Source organism: Rhynchophorus ferrugineus, unplaced genomic scaffold (genome assembly GCF_030347505.1).
Source record: "Rhynchophorus ferrugineus isolate W39M unplaced genomic scaffold, kcgeb_rfMv2 rfM10, whole genome shotgun sequence".
Lineage (NCBI taxonomy): Eukaryota > Metazoa > Arthropoda > Insecta > Coleoptera > Curculionidae > Rhynchophorus > Rhynchophorus ferrugineus.
In genome coordinates, this window is record NW_027472589.1 from 17,906,712 (window position 1) to 17,927,177 (window position 20,466).

At 33.4% G+C, this 20,466-nt stretch overlaps 1 protein-coding gene across 1 annotated transcript in view; it reads left to right on the forward strand.

Annotated features, from left to right (window-relative positions):
- Positions 1–20,466, forward strand: part of LOC143203794 (discoidin domain-containing receptor 2) — a 555,483-nt gene that overhangs the window by 393,017 nt on the left and 142,000 nt on the right. Inside the window, exon 5 of the mRNA XM_076416074.1 lies at positions 11,963–12,110. Coding sequence (XP_076272189.1) covers positions 11,963–12,110 — 148 coding nt within the window. The remainder of the gene's footprint in view (positions 1–11,962; positions 12,111–20,466) is intronic.

Sequence of the window (20,466 nt, forward strand, 5' to 3'; positions counted from 1 at the left end):
TTATGATGGGAAATTTCCTCCGCCGCCGTTTCGCGATATGTAAAAATCCCCGAGCCCGATTCGTGTTTGTTTTGCGAGGCGCGCGGTACGCGACCGGCGGTAAACAGAGCCATCTGTCGGTCCCGGAGCTCATCCGGCGTATATAAAACCGGCTTTTTACGACGTCCGTTTATTGGAGTGGGACACGTATGACGGGAATGTAAATATGGCGCGGGGGGGAGAGCGGTTCCCGGAAAGAGATCCCGGAAAAATTGCTATCGTCGTCGGTTTTAACTTTTTCGGGGTGGTGAAAAAACGAGAGCTCTAATCCCTTTTAAATGAATGTTTTTTTTTTGTTAATATTCGTGTAAAAGTGAACTGAAATCCCTCTGACATAAGCAAACATTATTAATATTTCGTCAGTTTCTGTGGACTTTTACCGTTCCAACACTCTCTACTATGGCTTCGTTGAATAAGTATTGTGAGAGAGAATGATACATTCTATATATCCTCCAACTTTATTGATAGAAAGTCCTACCTTTCCTACCGTTTTTACCATAAGGACATACGAGGGTTACTATTTATATTTCGGGAATTGGCATCACTGCTGTTTAACATTTTTGACGATATACGTACTCAGAACAATTTGTCGCATGGACGCTACTTGTTTATTTTATATTTAGTTGAAAGTTTCGTCTCAGCAAAAAATGGAATTGAATCGTGAAAAATTTCGTGCGGGGATTTTTTACGATTTTCGATGCGGATTATCACAACAAAAGTGCATCAATCAACTTGATTTGACTTTTGGCGATGAAGCTCCACCGAAAACCACCGTGTATCGTTGATTTAGTGAACTCAATCGTGATCGTAGTTCGCTGTCCGACGAGTTTTGTGAAAGTCATCCATAATCGGCTGTTATGCCAGAAAACATGGATGCTGTTTGCGAAATGAGTAAGCAAGATCATCGTGTCACCTATTGTTATATTTTAGATTTTACATGAACACTTAGCTGTGCAAAAGTTATATTCGCGTCGGATCCCACACAATTTGAGAATCGCTCAAAAAAGCTCGTATCGATTGGTGCAAAGAAATGCTTAAGAAATTCAATCGCAGTGTTTCGAAAGACGTTTACAAAATTGTGAAAGGTGACGAATCATGGATATATTGACTTGACATTGACTGTATGGGTGTTCCAAAATGAACCAAATCCAACAAAAGTTGTTCGCGCACGAAGCACTTTAGAGAAAATGGTGGCCTGTTTCTTCGGGAAAACTGGTCAAATTGCTACAATGCCTCTAAAGGATTGTCGAACAGTAAATTCTGATTGGTGTACAATGATTTTTTTGCCAAAAATCTTCGATGAAATAAGGAAAACAAACAAGAGACGCCGAATTGTTCTTCATCACGACAATGCGAGCACTCACACATCGGCTCAAACAAGAGACTACTTGAGCACTCAAAACATCGAATTGATGGGTTATCTGCCGTACAGCCCTGATTTAGCACCCAATGACTACTTTTTGTTCCCATCCGTAAAGAATAAACTGCATGGTCAACGATTTTCATCGCCCGAAGAAGCTATTCAAGCTTTCAAAATTTATGTTTTGAATATACCTCATTCGGAATGGAATAAATGCTTTGAAAATTGGTTTAAGCGTATGACAAAGTGTATCGATCATCGTGGCGAATACTTTGAAAAATAATAAAAATATATTCGCAACTTAACTATTTGTTTTTTCCTATTCCCGGAATATAAATAGTCACTCTCGTAGTCCCTATTCAAATCACCCAGATTGAAGGTGCTATGGTAGACCATCCTTCTATCGACGTATATATAGTCTATTCAAAATTTGTTTGTATATGCGTCATCAAAATTCAAAACGTTGCAATGTTGCCGCTTCAACCCTGAGTTTAGTTTAGTTTGACTTTGACACACAACAAAATTCTAATCGAAATAAAATAACTTAACAAAAATGTTATCAAATATAGTTTATTTTATCATTACAGTACATCTAAAAACTACAGTTAATTATGCAGCTACAATATCAGTTTATAGATTAGAGTTATAAACTCTTACCACTATTGCTTTCAAAAATTTTGCATACGTCTGACAACTGAACGATATTGACAGGCTTATTCGTTTACGTGTTCGAAATAATCAGACAGCATTGTGTCTCTTTTTAAAATAAAATGAGAAGGAAAATATTGTCTGATTCTGAATACAAATAAACTTTGAATAGATATATGTAGACTATATGTAGACATATCTAAACAGTTCTTGCTTGTATATTCTTCTCTTTTTTAACATACTCCATATCAATTCGATGGAATTGTATATCCATTGATAGCAAGATGTTATACTGTATAGCCATGTAACCGAACCATGTCATCTGGTTTACAGAATAGATGAAATAGTTTACTCTTTAACATGATATCTCCAAAACTTTATTTATTTTTTGCAAGCCATTCCTTTATTAGAGCTTTCCTCGATCTATTTGTTAGTATCTATCTGTTTGAAGCAATAACTGATGGTTTCTCCAAGTTCCTTAATAGTTCATATTCAAACCAGAATAAAACTTTGTTATGGTTTAATTCTCCATGGTAATTATCCATAGACTTGGTGGAAAATACTAACTCTCTTCTCGTATTAAAACAATTCCTGTTTCCAACATGAAAAACAGTAATCTGCAATGACTTATTAAAAAAGTATTATGATCAACAAAACCAAATCATATTTTATTCTATCTTTATTTATCAACTTCTGCTGTCTTTACACCCATTTTATTAACGACTTGACAAGATCCATTCCATTTTGAAATATCTGTGTTTTTTCTACATTTTATTTCTTAATTTTATTGTATGCTTGTAAAAATTTTGTTTATTTAAATGCAATCTCTGAAAGTTCCATTAGATCTCTTCGCGGTTTATCTTTATACAATTTAAACTCAATGGTTACTAACAGCATATGAAGGAGTGATTTACATCCATCAAAGAGCTGCATATCGCATCTTAATGGAAGAAATAAATTATTCGTTGAGCTTCGAATTTGGAAAATTTAGTTGACATATGTTTGATTGTAAAGGTCTTGGAGCGATACTTTTGATCTATTCCTTAAGCATCATCTTTAAGAAACAAAAATTCCTGCAACTTGGCTAATTCTGCTTATATTCAGCTGTAGATGCTTTTTCTTCTATACTACTACTGTCAAGTACATGAGCTCCGCTACTTTGCTTGTTAAGGTTGTAAGTGGACGAGTAAGTGTATATAAGATTTGCCAAATTCATGTTCTAACAAATCAGTTTAAACGCCAAAATATTTCCTACAACAACTTCTTTCGTACGCTCGTATCTACATTTCCGATAGAAACTTAAACTAATGACGATGCCCAACAATCAGAGCGGTAATTATGGCTTTCCTGTAAAGTTGTACGTTTTCTTAAGAACGTTTTAACATTGAAGTAGTTAAAGCAGCAGCATAATGGGTATTCTCAGAATTTTTCAGTTTTTAAATTCTGTATAAATTTCGACCATGCCGCATATCTTCTGGACCTTTTATTGGAGTGGAAAACATATGATAGGAATGTAAAAGAGGCATGGTAAATCTATTTTAAACCAATGTTTTCCTGTTAATATTCATGTAAAATATTACTACTATTTCCTCACATTCTATGGACTGTTACGTTTTCAACAAGCTCTACACTACCATTGAATAAGTATTACAAGAGAATGCTACTTCCTATATGATCTCCAATCTTATTGACGAAAGTCCTGGCTTTCCCACTTTTTCGACCAGACGTAACAAAGCCCCACGTACTATAATCACTTTCTGAATTAGTATTCAAATCAATAACTAAACTGTTAATATCCAATTTATCGACCGCTTGTTCGCGTTTCCACCATTTGTCAACAACTTCCTCTCTGTGTCTGATGAAGTTCATCTAAACAGTTCTTGCTTATATATTATTCTCTTCTTTGTCATACCCTGTATCAATTCCGATAATTATCATTATCCGCTGATAGAAAAATTTAATACTCTATGACCATAATGTTTAGTGATAGAGTTCAGTACAGTCATGTTAGTCATCTGATCTAGAATGTATTTTTTCAGGCGCATTTTTAAACAACTGAATTACATAAAATGCAGTTAAACATTTCATTTATATTTACCCAGTTACAGTTTGGAATAGTTTATTCTTTAACATGATATCTTCAAAATTTAATTTATTTTTGTTTGTGTCTTGCTCCACTTGTTGGGATCTATTCCACCAGCATATTACGGTATTTTGTATTGCCCATAGCAATAACTGATGGTTCCTATAAGTTCTTTAACAAATCATTTTCAAACCAAAGTAAAAATATATTATAGCTCATTTCTTCATGATAGTCTTCCTTGGACTTGGAGGAAAATACTGACTCTGTATTAGGAATAGAATCATTCCTATTTCCAGCATGAAGAACAATATATCTGGAATGAGTTATTAAAAAATTATTATGATCATCAAAATCAAATCAGGTTTTATTATTTAACCTTTTCCATCAACTTTTGTTGTCCTTCCACTCATATTATTAGAGTCTTTTGTTTGCTGTTAACTAACTATTGTTTTAACTGTTTATGGACTTTATGCAATAATTTTAACTATCACACATTATGCTAGATGAATTATATTCTTATTTTGTATACACGACTGCTTCTTTGCCACGCTTCTTAAGACTCTATCTTAACCCTAGTTTTTTATAGATGTATCAAAACATTATATAGAGAGATGTTATATGGGAGCATCTGAACTAATTTCAACCATAGATGAAAGAAATATTGTCTATCGACGTTTTACACCACAAATAATAAGAGCGTCCTTAAATATAAAAACGCAACAGAGTGTCTACTTATTAGTCAATACGCTGCTGTTGATACAGCAACGAAATCTCCCACTAAGCAGTCGCAGCCGTTAAAAACTCTGACAACACGCTGTTTATAATTTGATATCGGTAAAAAAACGCTCACTTTTCATTCAGCAGACGTGTCTTAATCATTAAATTCTAAATCTTTGAATTTCTTAGTCAATTGTGTTGCTCGTCAATTCTTAATGGAATAGCGTCATTTCTAACACGACCTCGAAGAAAAATATATAGATTACTCGTTAAGCATCATGTTTAGAAGATACCAAGCTGACATATATCTGAGTGTAACGGTCTCCCAGCTTCAGAGACATAATTGATTGTGACTTTTCCGCTTTTTCATGAATACCATATCAGAAAAGCGAAAATTCATGAAGCTTGGCCAAGCCTCTGCCCTTGGCCTGTTAAGATTGTAATATAGCGGAGCTTACAAAGATAATTTTTTAATCCCACAGTTGATGAGATGAGAGCTCAAACAGGATGAAAATTATAGCCTTCCTGTTGTAAAATTTCTTTAAAAAGTTTTAACACTGAAGAAATTAAAGTGGCAATACCGCGGTCCGCATTTTCGGAATTCCTTAATGTTTAAATAATGTTCAATATCATCAATATAACCGTTTATGCGTGTGAGGCACGAATGACAGGAATATAAATATGCCGTGGGGGAAGCGCCTCCCGAAAATATTGTTATCGTCATCGGTTTAACATTTCTTGAAGTGGCGAAAAAAAGGAAGCTCTAATCCGTTTTAAATGAATGTTTTTTTGTGAATATTCGTGTAAAAGTGAACGGAATTCCCTCTAACATAAGCAAACATTATTAATATTTCCTTGCGTGACTGGAAGAACGACCAGTGCAAACAACCATTTATTATTTGTAGCATTTTTAAGCAGAAAGTCAAAGATGGTAATTTATTTTTTCTCTAACAACGTGAATTAATTTTGAAGTATTTGGTAGAACATACATCTGGTTTATAACATTGACTGCACAAATTAATTCTGTCAGTTTGTTTGAGGGCTGAAATGAGGAAATTTAGAAATATATAAGGGTATTAACGGCCAGAGAAGAAATTATTAGAAAGGACTATAACTGCGGAAGTTTAAGAGACAAAAACCCTGATTATGTGTAAAAACTGTGCCGCATTTTAAAACTATATGGACTGCACTATGGTGTTAGATCTAGACTGGATCAAAACAATATGAACAAAAACTAATAGATAGTTGTATTCAGTAAATAGTTGTGGTATGTACGACATGTACTTTTGAATAAAAAAAGTTTTTCCATAGTCGTGAACATATTTATTAATTGTACTATATAATTTTATTATAATTAAAATACAAATATTTTCAGGATCTTTTAAAGAACTGAAAGGATCGAACACAATATTTCAACACTCATTTTTGTGAAAGTAAAGTAATATAAGTAAAACATCAAACAAGAGAAAAATAGAACGAAAGTAAAATGGAAAAATATAACCTTCTGATGTCTACATTTTCAACGCACAATAACGTTTTGCTATGTAAGTGAATGGACACTACGTCTCTATTTAGAATTTTCTATTGACTATTATCTCTAATACCAAAAAATCTTACCATGGCATCATTGAATATGTGCTACAAGAAATATTCGATTGTTTATATCTCTCCCTATTTTATTACTAGAAAGTCCTGCCTAGCCTACACATCGTTGTCGCCATTGCTAACATAGGGCCAAACAGTATACCTGAAATATACTGTTTCAGAAAATACTCAAGTAGACTAGCGATGTTTGGAAATGTTTCAAAAAGTCATGTAAACAAAATATCACTAAAAAGCCTTGACTGTATAGGAAAATCCTTCAATGCCGTTGGTGTTTCAAAATATAAAGAAAAGAAATAATGCAAACAAGCTTTGCCCTTATTAAACATAAAAATTCATTTAATTTAAATAACTTCATACTTATTATCGGTAAATCATAGCTCGACGAATTGTGATTAATTTTAAGAATTAGTACAATTCTTTAAATATTTATCTATTATTGTTCTAACCTATTTAATTTTGTATTTTTAATACAAATGTTAGTGATTTAAATTTTTAAATTATATCAACTTAAATAATACTCAAATTTGATGAAAAATAAAAACCAATCCATAAATTAATCCATATTAAAATCAAGTAATCCATTCCAAATAAAACTGTCCTTAAATTATATCATATTGTCTTAGAGCATAAATAAATTTGTCTAGAATAAAAATGGACAATTAATTAATCATTTCTAAATGAGGCTTTTTTATTAATATACGTGTAAAAATTCACTTAAATCTCTACGACATAAGCAAACGTTATTAATATTTCCTCGCGTGACTCAAGGAATGACTACTACAAACAACTATTTATTATGTGTAGCAATTTTTCCGAGAGAAGGTCAAACGACAGTTGACAGTTTCTCTTTTAGTATGAAAATACATTCTAAATACTTCGCGACGTACAACAATACTTAATGTAGACGAGAACGTTGAGGTTACAAAGAAATAATTTTGGTTCTAAATTAAAAATGCAGACTCATTTTGGTATATAAAGAATTAAAGCAAATTTAATATAATAATTGACAAAACTTAATTCCAATTTGCATTATACTTTTTGTTAATTATCTTGAATCATATTTAAATGACTCGTTATAAAATACACAATTTAATAAGTGTCAGTTTCTAATTTATTGTTAAAACGTTTTACCGTTAGAGACTAAATAAAAGAACGCAGTTACAGAACCCTTTTAATTGTCCTAGAATCTAGATAAAACTACGTTGAATTATTACCAACTACTCCTGTTATATCTGTCATTTCCTATTGATAAATTTCGTTTTTTTTTTCATAAACTAAGTCATTTCTCACGATTTTCTATTTCTATATTTGTTGACTGGTGGATATTAACTTGCTTTAGAGCTTAATAAATGCCTTTTCAATCCCTCCAAATATTTTTACTTTGCAAATATTTATAAAGATACTCCTGGTTATAACTACGATCTTCTTCGCACGTCATTATCATACGTGATCTCCTTTAAACCACAAATTACTATTTATTTATAGTAAATAATTAATAAATCTTCTATTCGTCATATATGTTCCATCTGTGAAAATTATATAGTCAGTTTAAATTTTTCTGCATATTTTTAGTACTTAATTCATGTAGTTCAACTCAAGCATAATCATAAATTTTGTAAAAAATATTAAAACCCCATCCTAAAGACTTTCGTTCATCGGGTCGGTCGGTGGGAATGAATGGCTGTCGACTCGATCGCTTGTCCGAACACTCACTACTGTTTTTGGAAGGAATTTGCACGGGAACTAAAAACACTGGATGAATCAAACTTCTTTATTCTAACTTATAATTTATACATGTGGTCGACGTTAGAATTGACAGGATATTAGATTAGGTAGAGGAAGTACGGTAGCGCTGTGGAAGTGGTACTGTTATAAGGGGATGGAGAAAAAAAAGAGGGCGAGACGTCGTCGTGATGGTCTTTTATCGCGTGGAACCTTATGGTACCAATCCACCGGCGTTACCAACCTTTGTAGTTGTTGTTGATGAATTCATGATGGCCTAAAGGGTCGTGGCCGTCGCCAAATAACACCCCTTCTAGTGGAACGGCCGAACGGTTCCGGATTGCACCCGCAAATACGCAAACAAAAACCCAGGGACCGCTGATGAGATGGGGATTCCAACATGAGCAAGGATTTTTACGGGATCAGCTGCCATCGAAGTTGTAGCAGGACATCGTTCGTCTTGGGGCGTTTCGATTTGTTTGAGGGTACCTATAAGTGTGGTGCCTTACGTGTCCCGTTTCGTGATGCGAGGATGTTCATGTGTTGATGGTATACATGATGGGCTTCTTTGGTTTTCGTCCATTGGTCTCGTGGGATGTCTTCGACCATGTGAACTAAAGGATCGTGGCGCTCGCCACACACATAGAAAAGCAATAAATAAACCAGACTTGATAGAAGAGTATTTTTTACTTAAATTTTAAAATAAAACTGCACAGTTCTTTATTTATTTCTGCCACTCATCGGCACTCGGTTTTAGAAGAGTCGCTATTATATTTTATTATTATATTTTACAGGTAGCGCATTTTTAATGTACCTTCGTTAATCTACTTACTACCTTCGTTTTCGTTAATCTGCTTTGTCGGTACTTTCTACTTTGTCGTATTTGCACCTCATAGGAACTAAAATATTATCAGCAAATGAGGAATTAAGATTCTAAGAAGCTATTTTACAATTGTTAATAATATTTACATTCAACATTCATCTTAAATCATTTTTTTTATTATTATTTAATTAATATATTGTTACTAGTCGTTTCCGTCTAACCTACAATTTGTCTTTATGCTAACTTAAATCTAGGTATATAACTACGAGGACTCATCAGCCCTAACTCAGTCTCTGGTGAATTAATGTTTTATACATGTCACTGCTGAATTTTTTAATATATGCACCTAACTACCCAACACTACAAAAGATCAGATAGTACCCAACACTACAAAAGATCAGATAGTCTGATTATTTTAAGTTTGTGTCCTGTTCTGGCGGTATCCAAAAGTTGCAATATTTCAATTTTAGTATGAGAATGGAATCTTTCCTCATGCCCCCTTGCAATTTTCTTGATTTCTTGACTGATTTTTAAATCTTGATCACACACTAATGCATTTATTATCTGCCGTATTAGGTTAGTGCTTTATTACAAAAATATTTATTGACAAAACATGAAATGGTCTATTAATACCGATATTGCTAATGTCAAAGATATGACCATATATATTCAGAACCATAACAATTACGATCTTCTTAAGCAGAAACAATTTTTCTTAGCTTTTCTGTGATCATCACAGATCAAATTAATTAAAATTATTAATATTTTTATATTTATGAATGTGAAAAACTTGTTTTTCTCGAATATTGTTAATCTATATTAAAATGTCCTATAGCTGAACATATCTTCCAATAAAGCAGACATATTAATATCTCTCCACAAAAAATGTAAAATATAATTTTACGTGATTGTACTGTTCTTAATGGTTTTTATACAAACTTACCATAACTGTTAAAAACAAGTAAAATATAACTGTACATGATTGTACCATTCTTAACTATGTTTTATCCGAACTCACCACCCAATCAACAATAACGGAATAATGAAAAGTAAAACAGAATCTTAAGTAACACTGTCGAAAATTAAATAAAATTGGTTAATAATGTTTTAATTAACCCACTTTTCAAACGTAAAAAAGTATAGATTTTCTTTTCCAATTAAAATTGCTCGACGTACATTTTGCGGTACAACGCTGCCAGATTTTACAAAATTATACATCCGCAGTAGATTTACGTACTACTTACGTACAGAAATGGCGAATAATTTAGCATTCAAGAGCAGGAACTGCCAGCGTATCGGCCAGATCCAATGAAACTAGAGCAGAAATTTGTATTTATATATTTCGTATCATCGGCCTGACAGCTATTTCTGGTTTCTTGAGCCCATTTTGTTTTATCGGAATGTACTTGCTTGTAGCGTATATTACAGAAACATTTTAGGCCTACGTATTCTTCCTCCGTATAAAATTTAATCCGGTGACCCCGTTTTCCTAAAAAAAGAAAAGCTAAGTCAATTAAAAAATAGAGACGTTACTTTCGTGGGTGATATATGATAAGGTCGTAATCCGGACATTCATTCAATGGAAGATAAAAAGCAAAACGTGAAGATAACTGATAAGGTTCTACCGAAATTGTTTCAAAAAACTGTAGGTTCTTCTCACAGTAGATACAGTACCTCAACATATATAAGTCTACCAAATGAAGCTACGTCAATTAATAAATAGAGACATTACTTTCGTGGGTGATATATGATAAGGTCGTAATCCGGACATCCATTCAATGGAAGATAAAAAGCAAAACGTGAAGATAACTGATAAGGTTCTACCGAAATTGTGTAAAAAAACTGTAGGTTCTTCTTACCGTAGATACAATACCTCAACATATATAAGCCTACCAAATGACCAGTGTCCAACTTGGAGATCATTCCAGAAGGCGTCCGATCTTACCCAGAGACGTTTACAATTACAATCACTAACTTTTTTATCATTATTCTCTTAGCGTTTTATCTACCCAATGGGCAATAAGTATTTGGTGAGTTTCTTATAATAAGATGAAATGTAGAAGATTGCTGCAAATAAGTAATCTCTTGTAGAAACTTATAAACTAGTACTTATTTTATTTACTAACCTATGTTTTTCTAAAAACTATTCTATGTCTACTAATTAAGTAGTAACTATTTTAGCTTTCAGTGGTATCGCTCACACTCCTATGTTTGGCGAGTGTCTTCAGGTGTACAGACACACTCTTTCACAATACTTTACACGACCACTTCGAATCACATTCGTTATGGTTTCCAGGGAAATATCGCGCATAATTAATTTGTTATTTAGAATTGAATAGATTAGAATCGTTGGAGGATGGCTATGTAGGATAATAGTACTCTACAATTCGATAGCATAAGTCCGTATAAGTCTAAGAACCACAAACATAAGATAAAACCTGGTCCTGTGGGAATTCAATCCACCACTATTGCAGCAGTGGTAGGAGCAAGTAGAACCTTCATAACCATTTAATACATTTTGGAAAGGTTTGTTCCCTCTCTAGAATATTAAAATTAGTTTAGTAAAACAACTATTCCGTTTAACAAAAAAATCGCCCTCGTTCTAACTTATTCTTACTTAAACCAGTCCGTATAAAACATTACTTTGATTCATTTGGCACTTAGGGATACTTTTTTTGTAATAAACTTTTCTACCGATCGACGTATTTTCGAAGACAACGGTAAAAACAAAGGTCTGGAACTTGTTTGCCCTCTCCTAATAATCTTTTTGCCGATTCTCCAATTTGGCTGCTTTAAAAAGTTACTTAATTAACGATAGTACGGCCGCCAGTTTGTCTTGCATCGACAGGAAACCATTCTTTCAAGCAGATTTCCCAACGGGATCGGCCACGATTCCACCAGCCAAGCACGTCTTTCCGAAAGCGCTTCGGAATTCTGTATTTACACTGGTCTTTTTTGCTCGCAGATACTCCGAGGTAACAGCGATACCGCATCGGTGGAGAGTCACAAGCTGATGCCGGTCATTTTCGCAAGCAAGATACGCCTGCTGCCGTACAGCATCCATCGCAGGACGGTCTGTCTCCGAATGGAACTGTTAGGATGTTCATATACAGGTCAGTATTAAATTTTTTTTATTACTCTTCATGAGTCCACAATCTGCCCTATTGGCAATAAGTATTTCTTATATCTATATTATATATACATGGCATGTAAAAAACCACTTCATTAAGCAATCTTCGGTATAAAATATTATCTTAATTAATTAGTCTTATTCTAAAGCTTATTCTAAAGTCTACATATGTCCAGTTATCAGATCAGGTGGTGTTAAAGGATTTAGTCTACGCACTTCACTATCACGTCGCATATTTAGCTGATTAGCGAGTACATTGGGATGCACTGACACTCTTTCGAAGAACTTCACACAAACATGTTGAATTACACTCGTTATAGGTTCTGGAGGAATATCGCGTTGTATCACTTTATTTGAAATATAGTACGGAGCATCAACAATGGCACGCAACCCTTATTTTGGAACCATTGAATGATGGATATATTAGATTTGCTAACGGTACCCCATAGTTGAATTCCATATGTCCAAATGCGCTTGAGTATAGACTCATACAGCAATAGCTTGTTATCTAATGATAACTTGGATCTGCGCCCGATGATCCAATACATTTGATATAATTTTAGTCCCAGTTGTTTCCGTTTACAGATTATGTGCTTCTTCCAGGTTAGGCAACGATCTAAGTGCATACCAAGATATTTAACATGCTCTGCTTGGGGGAGTTGACGATGATTGATATTCACTGGTGGACATGTTCTTCTACGCAGCGTAAACGTTATATGCGTGGATTTTGTTTCATTGGCTTTAATGCGCCATGTCTTCAACCATAATTGTATTTACTCCAGGTGGGTTTGTAGGTTTATTGATGCTGTGACTGGATCTTTATGGGATCCTAAGATTAGTGTATCGTCTGCATATGTTGCCACAGTAGTTATTTTTGTGTTGGGCAGATCAGCCATATACAGAAGATACAGTAGTGGACCCAGTACACTACCTTGTGGAACTCCTGAATATATGGGATTTAATTCGGTATGTTCATCGCCTTGATTTACAATAAAATGTCTGTCAGTGAGATACGATTCTGATACGTAACTGATAGTTTGTTTTAGAAAGTTTCTTTAGTTTAACCTGCAAGCCCGTATGCCATACTTTGTCAAAAACCTGAGATATGTCCAGAAAAGCAGCAGAACAATATCTTTTGTCATTTAGGTAGTATTTTAATAAGACTATTTAGTTACATTAGTGATCTCCCTGTATGTATTATGTATGACCACAATGGATTAAGTTAATCATCTTTCTCTCCGAGTAAAAAAAGTAATTTAAAAATGATATTTCTAAAACTTGTTTTTACAGTATTTTGAATATAAAACCATAAATTTATTTGATATTTTATTAAAAGTCTCTATATTAAAACACACTGTTAATAATTCATATTTTTTTATTATTTGTCCTATGTGTTCCCTCTGTGCAAATTATGTAGTTACTTTCATTTTAACACCTGCATATTTTCATTACATTATTTATGTATTCATATAGTCCTTAACTTTTATCCATATTTCCCACCTGAAATTTGACAAATACATCGACCTGATTAAAACAATAATTTCTTTATCGACATTTTTAAATTAAACTCCATTGTTTTAGGGATTTCATTTATGCATTGCTTTCTACTTGGTCTTATGTCCCACGTGGGAACTAACAACTTACCAACAAATAAGGAATTAAAATTCTATGAAACTATCTTTTAACTGTTAGTACTCCGTCGAATATTCATTTTAACTCTTGATGCACAACTTAAGGTATTTATTACCTGCAATATTCGGTTAATGCTTTGTCAAGAAATGTATTTACTAAAGAAACCTGAAATTAATCAAAAGTTAATACCACTAAAATTTTCAGAAATGTGTTAACCTTTAGAATTACCTCTACCTCAATAATATATCTTCAGAACCATATCAAATAATAACAGTGCTTAAGCAACAACAATTTTTCTTCACCAGATATCAAATTAAATCAAAAGCTGATTTCGAAGATCTAAATTTTTTTGTTAATCTATTTTCATATATATCGGGTTTTCTTTCACAGCTATATATACGTTCCAATAAAGCCGACACATTCATTAGTTTTCTTTGCAAAAAATGTAAGATATAACTTTAGGTGACCATACTATTTTTAATAATTTTTATCCAATATCGACTTGGGCGCAATTCGTTTTATTTGAACTTACTTATTTTTAATTCATATTGCTCTAATATTTTAGGCCTATAAATTATTCCTCTGTATATGCTTTTATAGTATATAGATAAAAATAATATTTATTTGTAAATAAGGTGTTGAGCCACTATTTGTTTTCTTTAATCGTAAGTTCTTTTAGAACAGGTTGAATCCTTCGCTATTAATTTTAAGGGCGATTAAGATTTCAGAGAATACAGTTGGTATATATATATATATATATATATATATATTGTATTATATGCAAATTAATACATTTACGACACATACACAATATTTATTTATAAATAAGGTGTTGAGCCACTATTTCTTTTCTTTAATCGTCAGTTATTTTAGAACAGGTTGAATCCTGGAAGAAGCATAAAATAGAATTAAATTATATAAAATGTATTGGCTCATCGGGCATAAATCCAAGTTATCATTAGATAAAAAGATATTGCTGTTTGAGTCTATACTCAAGCCTATTTGGTCATATGAAATCCAACCATGGAGTACCGCCAGCAAATCTAATAAGTCCATCATTCAATAGTTCCAAAATAAAGTGATACAACGAGATAATCCTCTAGAACCTGTAAGGAGTGTAATTCAGCGTGTTTGTGTGAAGTACTTAGAAAGAGCGTCAGTACCTCCCAATGTACTCACTAATCAGCTAAATATGCGACGTGAGAGTGAAGTGCGTAAAATAAAACATTTAGCATCATCTGACCTGATTATTGGACATATATAGAGTTTAGAATAAGACTAATTAATTAAGAGTATTTTATACAGGAGATCACTTATATATATATATATATATATATATATATATATATATATATATATATATATATATATGTATATAATACAATATATATATATATATATATATATATATATATATATATATATATATATATGTATATAATACAATATATATATATATATATATATATATATATATATATATATATATGTATATAATACAATATATATATATATATATATATATATATATATATGATCACCAGATATATAGATTTCGAAGTTGAACCACTTTCTGTCAAAACCTAATCAATAGTAATATGTTTAAAAATAGACATGAATATTTTTTAACAATTCATTAATACAAAAAATAAGAATAAATAGAAAAAGGAAAAAAAAAGAAGTAGGAATAAATATAAATAAAAAAATTTCAATTTGTTTTATTTTCGTATGTATAAAAATTGAAGACCATGATTACCATTTTAAATAATATTCTACATATGCTTGTCAAATAAGGATTTATTTATTTCATAAAAACCACTTCATCAAGCCACTGTTATTAGAGAGCAGTTTTACTGTAATGTAAGTTTAGCATCCTAGTTGAAAGATCTTATGGGACAGTTTGTAAATATCTGGTGATCATTTGCAATTGAAACAAAAGAACAAGCCTACGCAATAGCCACTATCGTTAATAACATTGCTAATTTGCAGATATTTTAAATTACGATAAGAGAGGAATGAAATAAAAAGCTGTGTGAGTCTTTTCAACTGATTTATATGTATGTTTGAATGGTGAAAACGAAACTAATATGGAAAAGATATGAAATTAGCATCCTTAGATCAGGCCAATAATATGCAGCATCTCTTTATAGGTTCATTAAAAAGAAGCCTTATAACAGTCCTGCTTCACAATGGCGGCTTTTACGTTTCCATTCCTGTAGATCAACGATTTCATAAGGACATTAAAGAGAAGTGGAGCGTCTCAATGATATCAGTCTAATGTTGGACACCTCAGAGAGACCTTCCGAATTCTTCCTACAGGTGAAAATGTACAAACAAGGGCATCACTGGGAAAAAAAGAAAGCTGAAAGGCTTTGTTTGTGCTAATGACCGTATATTACATTTAAAATATATATATCGTTAATGGAAATATAGATTGCCTACAAACCTTAAACGGCTCATAGAAATTGATTTCAGTCCTGCTCAATATCATATAATTTATTATTTTTATTGAAGCAATTCATGGAACTAATATCGTATCCCAGACGATGGTACTAGTTGTTCATCAACGTTATTAAATGAAAAATGAACTGGCGGACGCAATATGCGACCGAAAACCGTCAGCCGTCAGTTTCCGACCGAAAACGTAAACAAGTGTTTGTGAAATATCGTCCGTCGTCTCTGGAAATTTCACTAATTACGAAAAAATAAACGCCGCCGACTCTAAATGAAAACGTCCCGAGACACGACTACGTCGGTCTTCGGTCCGCGTCGGTTCTCCCGAACCGATACCGTCCCGAGATTAATCACCACCGCGTCTTCGGCGCTTTTAATAAAGGATCCACGACCACGAAACCGAACCGCCCTTTTGATTAATCGACTCGTTTGTCAGAAATAATAGCGGAATATACAAAAACTCCGGTCGTATCGAGTGACTGACTCTCCAGGACCGCAACCGTGCCTGCGATGTGATCCATCATGTTCCTCCACCTGATGACGACTTTCTTTACCATAATAATCCATTATCGATAGAATTACCTTCTACGTTTGATACCTGGAGCTTGCGTAAAATTCAGTGCAGTATATGAGCCTTGAAAAATAAAAATGAATGTTATTTTAAGAAAAACAATTTATAACTCTTAGTGGTTAAACAATCAGCCCAATAGGCAATAAATATTATTTATGTTTATATTATATATATACATGGCATGTAGAAAATCACTTCTTTAAATGATCTCCTGTATAAAATACTCTTAATTAATTAGTCTTATTCTAAACTCCATATATGTTCAATAATCAGGTCAAATGATGCTAAACCTTTTAGTCTACGCACTTCACTCTTACGTCGCATATTTAGCTGATTAGCGAGTACATTGGGAGGTACTGACGCTCTTTCTAACTACTTCGCACAAAAACGCTGAATTACACTCCTTACAGGTTCTAGAGGATTATCACATTGTATCACTTCATTTTAAACATAGTACGGAGCAACAACAATGGCACACAACACTTTATTTTGAAACCGTTGAATGATGGACATATTATGGATTTATATTTTTATATTTTTTATAACTTTTTTTATGGATTTACGCCCGATGAGCCAATACATTTTATATAATTTAATTCCAAATTGCTTTCGCTTAGAGAATTTATGCTTCTTCCAGGTTAGGCGTCGATCAAAATGCATAACAAGATATTTCACATCCTCTGCTTGGGGAAGTTGACAATTATTGATATGTACTGGTGGAGATGACGCAGAGTAAAAGTTATATGGGTGGATTTTGTTTCATTGGCTTTAATGCGCCATGTCTTCAACCATAATTGTATTTGCTCCAGGTGGGTTTGTAGGTTCATTAATGTTATGACTGGATCTTCATGAGATGCTAAGATTGCTGTGTCTTCTGCGTATGTTGCCTCAGCAATTAGTTTTGTTGTGAGTAGATCGGCTGTATATAGAAGATATAGCATTGGACTCAGTACACTACCTTGTCGAACTCCTAGATATATTGGATGTAATTCGGTATGTTCTTCGCCTTGTGTTACAGTAAAATGTCGTGTAAAATCAGTGAGATACGACTTTAGTAACTGATAGTTCGGATGAGGGACAAGTTTCTTTAATTTAACCTGCAATCCCGTATATCATACTATGTCAAAACAAGGGATATGTCTAGGAAAGCAGCTGAACAATATCTTTTGACATTTTGATCCATGTTTATTTTGATTACAAGTCTATGCACTATGCACCCAAATTGATGTTCTGGATAACTTTGAAGATTATCGGTAATAAAATTATAGGCAGGTAGGAGGTGACATCTTCTGGTAATTTTCCTGGTTTGAGGAATATTAATATTTTAGCTACTATCCAGATTTTGAGGAAAATGAAGATTTCGTTGATTACAGGAAAATTAAAGGTACGATAATAACATGAGGAATAAATATTTTCGCATTTACTCGTGTTTATTAAGTCTTAAGTATGGAAAAAAATTCCTGGCCTCATATAAACTATAAATTTTGAATGAATAAGTTATATTTCCGTTTTTAATGAGTAAATGGCTCTAACTTTATGTCTAAAATATTATATTAATCTGTACCCCTCAAACGAATATACAGCTTCATTGAATCATTATTTCTACCGACTTGTGAGAGTAGATATCCAATAGGAAAAAACCGAAACTTTTTTTCTTCCAACCTGTTATTAAAACATATGCAAAATATGTTGTATAATTATCACAGGCAATTTTGGACGTTTCATAATTAGCCTCAACCAAAATCCACAGAAAATATCTAACTAAGTGTTCCAATGAAGACAACAACATAACAACAAAACCGCCCATTAATTATATGATGCAAGTTGTAGTTCACGATAAGAAATCCATAGCCGGAGCTTGGGAAGAGTGTCTACTTCTCAAACTCAACTTTAGGTAAAGATCAGGAACACCATTTCTAATCATTAATTAGTCAAAGCCGGTGTCTCTCAAGGTTCCCCACTAGTACCAGCATTATTTTTATTCATGTCGGATATTCCCATGAAGAAAAACCGCAGCACTGGAATCCGAACAATACGACACCATCAGTGGACGTTCAGTACATACCTTTCAGAGAATAATACAAGTAAAATGTGCGGCCAACTGTTTCAATTTGTGGAGGTTAGAAATCAACCCCAGAAAAACACAGTCACAAAGACATTCGCGTTGACCAGCTAACTGCAGGCAAAGTGCCATTCACCTCGGCCTCAACTTCAACCGCCGATTTACATTGGCGACCCACATTAATAAGGCAATTATTATGCAAATTAATCAAAAGAATCATTAATCTATAATATATTATATTCATGTTATCATTATCTTTCATCTATGTTGAATCTCTATGGAAATCTCTGTGGGCCCCATTGTTTGTCAGATATACCCTCTCAGATACATCCTGAAACTGGCACACACGGGGTTCGAGAATTAGTTAAAATCCTTGTATACTCCCATATCCGTAAAACTACATCAAATCCCTGCAGGAAGCGTTAGTGTCCAATTAACTCCTCAGCACTCCCACCAAAGGCGGCGAATTCCATTTACCACCTAGGACACTCGCACCCCCAGCAGACCTCCTTTATGACGCAACAGACAACAGACTCCTCGCAAAAACAGACAACGTTAGTCTCGTATTTCGGATCCCTTTCAATAATATTAGTTCATGTCTTTTTCGGAGCTGTTATTCATAAGCTAGGTCGTCAATCCAAAAGGTCAACTTCGCCACAGAAGCCTGTCAGGAATTCGTTCACTTTTCATCCAACAGGCATGTCCAAACCATTGCAATCTGCTTCTCTGAATTTATTTTTTAATTGTGCATTGATTGTTGTATCTTAAACTAATAAGCCTATTTATAATACATGTAGAATATGCTTTAGGCATCGCATTTGAAACAACTCAGCCAGCTTACACGTATGGGAATGTAACAGTATATTGGAGCCAAGCTGGAGAATTGGGAAGATAAGCGTTCGAAAGGAGAGTATCTTTGCCTTGGCTGTAACATTTCCTGCCCTCTACACGCACCATTTTTTGAGAAGCAAACGTCCTGTAGCTTGGCCATTATGGCTTATTACTTCGGCAGTATGGTAAATGCCAATTTATTTTCCCATATTACTGATCCCCAATATCTGAACTGCTGCACTTGGTCTAAAGAGATCCCGTTGAGATTTACAATATTAGGCCATCCGTCAGTTGTCAATACTTTGATTTTGTCTTCATTCGTTCGCAAACCATATAGTTATACAGTACGAGCTATATCAGGAAGTTTGTGTTTGTAACAACATATCCAAAACCATGTCTGTCCTTAAAAATATTTCATATTACTGCATCCACTACTATGTTGAAAAGCAGTGGAGAGACTCCTTGACGAACACCGACTGAAACCTCATATGAGCATTGCGACCACCCCTACTAGAGATAGACTCATTCTCCAACAATATGGAAGTTTACTTTCTAGAGTTATTACCTGCGCTTATTAATTTACTTGCTGTTGGTGTGTTATACTGATAGTGTATCTAAAATATCATTCTCTAAAATTTTATAAAAGGTCTAAAATTTGGTAGTGTTCTTTTTATATTCATCATTTCAGTCACTCAAATTTTGGTATTTACCTTAATAAATCTCAGTTCAATTTTTTATTTATGTTTGCTTTCCGTTGATTGCACAAAACCAAATTAACTATTTGCTACT